Source organism: Zingiber officinale, chromosome 5A (genome assembly GCF_018446385.1).
Source record: "Zingiber officinale cultivar Zhangliang chromosome 5A, Zo_v1.1, whole genome shotgun sequence".
Lineage (NCBI taxonomy): Eukaryota > Viridiplantae > Streptophyta > Magnoliopsida > Zingiberales > Zingiberaceae > Zingiber > Zingiber officinale.
The window spans coordinates 98,552,146-98,558,818 of record NC_055994.1 but is presented as its reverse complement, the minus strand read 5'-3'; the positions used below and the strand labels follow the sequence as shown (position 1 = coordinate 98,558,818).

The 6,673-nt window shown below is 40.6% G+C and overlaps 1 protein-coding gene across 1 annotated transcript; it reads right to left on the bottom strand.

Moving 5' to 3' along the window:
• Nucleotides 1-922: 922 nt before the first annotated feature.
• LOC121981176 (cytochrome b561 and DOMON domain-containing protein At5g47530-like) lies at nt 923-2,591 on the bottom strand. The gene is made up of 3 exons (XM_042533570.1): nt 1,930-2,591; nt 1,523-1,777; nt 923-1,437 (listed from the first exon to the last, which is right to left on the bottom strand). The coding sequence occupies exons 1-3, from the start codon at nt 2,545-2,547 to the stop codon at nt 1,144-1,146; spliced, it is 1,167 nt and encodes a 388-aa protein (XP_042389504.1). The 5' UTR covers nt 2,548-2,591; the 3' UTR covers nt 923-1,143.
• Between the last annotated feature and the right edge of the window lie 4,082 nt (nt 2,592-6,673).

Genomic DNA, 6,673 nt, shown 5'->3' with positions numbered 1-6,673 from the left:
GTAAAAGTAAGGAGTTGAGTCCCAATACCCGATCGACACTAGAACTGACTGGATTTATTTTATGTATTTTGACACTGAAGGGTGTGAAGCTGAGCCCTACAAGAGTGACTCATTCAGCTATGTATATTTTAATTTTCACCACCATCTTATTCTAGATTTCTCTAAGTATACACAAAAGATGATATAAATATACACACACTAGTAAAGCAACTTAAAGGGTGACAAAAGATGACATTGGATTAGGTTTAGTTTTTTCATTACAAATCCTCAAGCTAAGATTCTCTCCTCTTTTATCATGTACAAGGCGAGACTAGTAAAGGCTATATGCTTTACCTTTTTGGTTCTCTTATCTATATTCTTTATAAAAAAGTTGATATAATTAAGAAATTAGGCTTTTAGCTCGTGCCTTAAAAAAAAAAGAAATTGATAGTAGTAGCTTCATTGATTATCCTTGATTGTTCAATTCGATCTTATTAAAATTTTTCATTTTTTATTTTTTATTTTTTATTTTTCATTTTTCATTGATCACTAGAATAAATTAGAAATTATATTACGGTTAATTTAGAAATTCAATAACTTTTGATTACGTCTCTTATTTGGAGAATTTTTTTTTACAAATATAATTATATTATAGCTGGAACTTTAACATGTGGCTTTAGAAACAATGCGTTGAAGTTGAGGCTATTAATTAATGTCCAATTGAGAATCATATGGCTCGAGAGACTTTGTGGCTAAACTCAATTAACATTTGTAGAGCACATCTCATCGTCAGCAATCTTTAGTAGAGGGATTGTTGAGCTGTTCAGGTTGACCTTCAATGAATGTATTGGAAGAACATGGCGATCAAGAGGCCAGTCATCCTGCTGAATCTATGAGTTCTTAAGCTTAAACATGGAAAACGAACGAACAAGAAAAAGAAGAATAAGATCAAGAAGAAGAATAGAAATAAATCGTGTAGTGTACAGGCATAAGTATGGCCGATGATGGCTGAAGCCATCTCTCTGCAAAAAGAATAAGAACCCTACAACTGACTAATCTCCAAAGGTATCTGTATCTCTAAACAATAAGCAGCGGCGATCAAAAGTATGGAGGTCGTCTTCTCTATCGTATGTCTACACCGAGCTGATCGATGCAGCTATGGCTTCAAGCGTAGCCGTTTTCGCCATGGCCGGCATGGGGAGCCTTGTCGTCGCTGCTCCTCCTGATGATGACGATGGGCCAGGTGACGGCCTCCAGCGCAAGCGCGACGGCGCCGAGGGTGGCGATGATGGCGATGTAAGCGTTCTTCCACTTCTTCTCGGGGTCCAGGATGTCGAAGCCCTCGAAGATGTTGACGATGCTCATGACTATGACGCCGTATCCGATCGCGTAGTGGTAGATGTTCCAGAAGAGTCTGTGCTTGTGATCTTTGTTCGGTCTCAGGAACAAGGCGAACACCTGAGGAAGCTCATGGTCAGTGAGTTCATAAGGGGTAGTAGGCCACGGATCGGAGGGGGAGGATATTTGTGGATTCGGTTGTTACCTGCACGGTGGCGAGGGTGAAGATGGCGATGCCGAGGTTCCGGTGCTTGTGGTATGTGATTCCCTTGGAGTCGCTGCCGAGCTGGAGGCCGAGAATCCAGCCGGAGAGGCCGATGATGTAGCCAGAGCACTGGCAGGCGACGTGGAGGTAGAACCAAGCGGGATCGGCGGACTTGAACACCTTCATGTACCTCGCTATGATGGCTCCGATGGGGAGGAGAATTCCCCAGCTGATCGCGTTCACCACGCCGTGAATCTGATGGGAATCAGCATGAAGAACAGTTTAGGGAAAAGATTCAAGACGCAAAAAGCAAAAGGGGAAAAAGGAAGACGAAGAAGAAGATCTGCATCAGAATTAGAACAAAACAGGGCAAATTCTCACAGGACATTTTGAGAATAAAGACGTACGTTCTTCCGGTGGAGCCTCGGTATCCCTCCTGCGGAAGTCGACTGGCCGGACAGAAAATTCATCGTCGACGTCGATATGATGTTGTTCCCCGTATACGCGTGGCCAAACGGCACGCTGCCGCTGAAGGAGGTGGACGCCTGCCACACCGTGCTCTGCGACGTCCGGTTCCTAGGGAGATCCAACGAGGCGTAGATGGTGTAGTACCCGCCGGGGGAGGAGTACTCCGCCATCCGGCTGTGCACCGTGAAGGTGAGGTTCCCGTCGGTGATGTCCGACGGCGCGGGGTTTGTGTTGGTGAACACGGTGGTGTAGAGCATGACAGAGCTTCCGTTGTGGAAGGCAAGGAACGCGTTGGCGCCGATCATGCCTACCCCGTCGGGGTTGATGGCCCAGGCGACCCACCCGCTGGCGGACTGCCACGCGCGGTACGCGATGTCGACGGTGCCGTTCGACGCGTGGTAGGTGTAATGGAGCACGGAGTTGAGGACGGAGAGGGGGTTGCAGACCTCGTAGCTCATGCCGTCGGAGAAGCCCGCATCATTGCAGCTTTGGGCGCCGGACCGCTGCTGCAGCGAGCAGAGGAAACAGAGGACGAGGAGGGCGGCGGCGAGCTTCATGGCCGGAGATCGTGCAAGTTTAATTTCCTGTGTTCAGAGATCGAGGAGGAGAATATAAAGAAAGAAGTGAATGAGTTAATAGCAATTCAGGAGATTTTTGATTTTAATTATTAATAATTTATTATATTTGAATTGTAATTTATATCTTATTTTCCATTATTTATATATTTATTATTACCATATTTATAATAATATATTTCTATATTTATGATTATATTTTTCATATATTATCTTAATAATATATAAATATGTAAATTAGTCTATAATAATTATCAATCAATAATACAAAAAGTAATTATCTTTTCTTTATCTTTCTAACTTTTTCTTATGTTCTTCGGCATTATATATTTCAATACAGGAATCGTCGAATTGGTCAAGGAGGATGGTGGCCGCCGGCGAAGTTAATTAGGTTACCTTGCACACACAGACCTGTCTCTGTCTGTAGCTCTTGCCTTTCTCTGCCCGCCACTTTTGTTTATTCAAACCTACCTCGTTGAATGAACCATCGTGACTGCAACGCAACAGCCGCCTCTTAAAATAATGCGAAAATTTTAATTCCGTTACCTATTTTTTTTTTCTACTTCTTTCCGTTTTTTTCCCTCATAATTTAAATCATTATTTATATATTTTAATTAACAAATCTATTAAATAGATAGAGTGATAATTTTAACCTTTGGCAAATTTATTTAACTCCCAAAAATAACTAAAAAACGCACCTAAAATTTATTAGAAGGTAGGACCGACCGATCGAGAAATTAAAATAGACGGACTTGACCATAAAGGAGTAAAGCCCCTTGGGCACGGCAATAGATTGTGGGTTCGATTCTCCAGTAGCCTACTTTTGGATATTTTTTGTGCTTGAAAATCTAGTGCGTTGGTTGTCGGACGGCAACCCGACGTTTTTTCCAGATTTATTAGGTGGGTCGCAGTGTGGATCAGACCGCTCATCTTGAGATTAGTCGAGATGCAAGCATGAGATACCTAGCGATTTTTTTTTTTCATTTTTATAATTGTAAATCGATCATTACATAAATTTAAAAGTACGAGTAACTCCTCACCTAGCCGTCAATGTTCTAATCAATAGTCTGGTAGTTGTGATCACCGATCGCATGCAATCTCTTAGCCGCAATTTGTATTTTTTGTATTTTTTTTTCAAATAGAGAAAGAAATTTATTATTTGATATCAAATTCCGTACGATTAGTTTTTCCAACTTTTTGACGTATTGTTTTTGTGTTTTCTTTGGAGAAAGATGGCAATTCGTCTGAATACAAAATTGCGTTCTCTTGTGAAGAAAGATGGGAACAGAACGAATATGAGAGTTTGGCTAAAGAATTTCTTTTCATTCTTTAGAAAATAAGGACGTAATCTTTGATTTGGGGTATTCTTTACCCTAATTTCCGGTAGTTGTTGGTCGTTCAACTTCTCCAAACCCCAAAGCGACGCGGTGTTATGTCTGGTTCGAACTGTATTGCATCATTTGTTGAAGATTGACTTCATATTTGTGTCGCACATGGAAAAAAAAAACAGAAGAAGAAAAGTTCCAGAGTTAGTTCACACGTTGTCCACCTAACATTCATAGAAATATGATTAATTGAATCTAGTTAACATAGTTGACTTGAATTACTTGTTAAGATGTTTGAGTTTAACTTGCCGTTACTCATAAAAAAAAATATGGAACCGTCACATCAGTGGCCCCCGTAGAGTCGATCCCACGGATATGGAGGGAGGTAAATACAGGTACACAGCTGAAAGCGCATAGCCGGGACGTTAACCCCAGACAATGACACCCCGAGGATTGAACCCTGGACCTTTCGACCACGAAACCATGCGCCCCCAGCCATTACTCATGGTCTGACACAACGTAACCTATGACATGATAAAATATGACTCGCTCATCTCAAGTATTTTTCATTGTCGGCCCAATAATAAAATGAATGGAGTAAATCATGATAACGAATCAAGCTAGATGGGAAAGAGTCGAGCTTATTCATATATTTCACTTTATAATTCTTAATGTGTTTGTTCGATTGATGAAATTAAGTATCATATAAAAACTACGAAGCACATGCGTTCATATCTAACTAAAAGTTTTTTTTAGATGATGTAATCATTTATTATGCTTTAAGCAACTTTACTATCTTTTAAATTTTAAATATTTTAAATATTATAAAATATTGACCGGATTTAATACTAATAAAGGCTGCACAAGAACAACAACTCGATAAAAGTTAGGTCATATATTATAAGCTCAAATCAATTAAATCTAAGCTTGAAGAATCTTGCACGTTATACCTCCAGTTTCGTCCATTTGTTGATAGTATCTAAGTAATTTGATTAAACCCACAAATTTAGCTTGTTCATATCGACTTGAAGTGAAATTGACTCGATTAAAAAGAAAATTACCATCATTCATTTAACTCAAAATACAATATCAATATGATGTGTCTCGCAGTCCTCACCCTACACCAGCAAATTGGTCCGAAATACAATAGACTTGTCTGTGAGGGTCCATGCCAAATAGTCAGCAAATGGACCTGAAGACATAGCCCGGAATATCAGGTCTTCATAGCTTCGGAAAGACAGCGGCTCAGGAACAATACTTTTGGGTATATTACCAAAAATATTAAGTGCTCATGACTTAACAAAAACAATGATGGATTAACAATAACCTCTTTGAATATATCTCTAAAAAGATCAAGTCTTTGGGACTCGGAAGTACATGGACTTGGAAGTTCGGGGACATGGAAATGCATGAACTCGGAAGTTTGGGGACTTGAAAGTTCGTGAACTCGGAAGTTCATGGACTCAGAAGTTTGGGGACTCGAAAGTGTATGGATTCAGAGGTTCATGGACTCAGAAGTTTGGCGACTTGGAAGTTCATGGACTCGAAAGTGTGGGCTCAGAGGTTCATGGACTTGAAAGTACTCGGAAGTGCGTGGACTTAGAAGTTTGTGGACTCGAAAGTGTGTGAACTTAGAGGTTTGTGGACTTGGAAGTGCATTACTTGGGAACAACCCCCTTGGGTCAATCCCCAAAAAGGTCTAGCAATCAAATAGCTTGAACATGGAAGTGGTGGTCTACTCGTCCTGATCATCCAACACAGATAAAAATCTGCACGAGTACCTCCTCAGGTACACTCCTTCCAAGCTCCTTTTCCTAATTGATTGATAACACAAGAGCACCCTCGCTTAAGGGCATCCTTAGCTTGTCATCCATGCCGCAAGAACATCCCTACGTGGGAATATCTCTTTTTTAAACTTCGACCCCTCTGATTATTTTATTTTATTATTTCTATTAATATTTAATATCTCTCTAACTAACCGCCTAATAAGTGGCATTGTCGTCCATCAGTGAGAACACCCCCTCACAGAAATGTCTCCCCTGCATTCTAATTCTTCCAGCCATTTTGTTTAATCATTTTCACTAACTTTCCTTGAAGCAGGATCCTTACAACAGGCAATGTTATGGATATGAGAATAGCAAGAAAGTTATTGCGGTAGTCAATTAAATTGGAGAACAACTACAACAAGATGGGCACTCATCAAATTTGACACAGTGCACTCCTCATAGGCATTAGATCCTATTTGTTGGTGCAATCGTTCTCAGATAAAGGTTTACCAAGTTGACTAACTCGGATTGACTCGAACTTCAATTTCGATGTTTGACAATATATGAGAGAGAAGTCAAGTAGGTCAAGGGAGAACCAAATACTTAATTAGAAGTTAGGCAACGTGAAGTCCTAACTGTACGTTAAGCGACGAGAAGTCTTAACTAGAGGTTAAGTGACAAAAAGTCTTAACTGAAGGTTAGGCGATGGAAAGTCTAGTGGGGTTAGGTAATGGAAGACTTAGTTGGAAACTAGGCAATAAAAGTCCTAGCAAGGCTAGACAGTGGAAGACCTAATTGGGAATTAGGCAATGGAAGTCCTAGCGGGGCTAGGCAATGGAAAAGTTCAAGTGGGTCAAAGGCTGACTGAACACTTGGTGATCGAAAGTTCAAGGAGAAGTTGGCAAGAGAAAAGTCTAAGTGGATCAAAGGTTAATCAGAAACTTAATGAAGAAGTCCTTACAAGTCAAAGTTGACAAGATGCTAGGCAACGGGAAGTTCCAACAGGTCACAGATAAA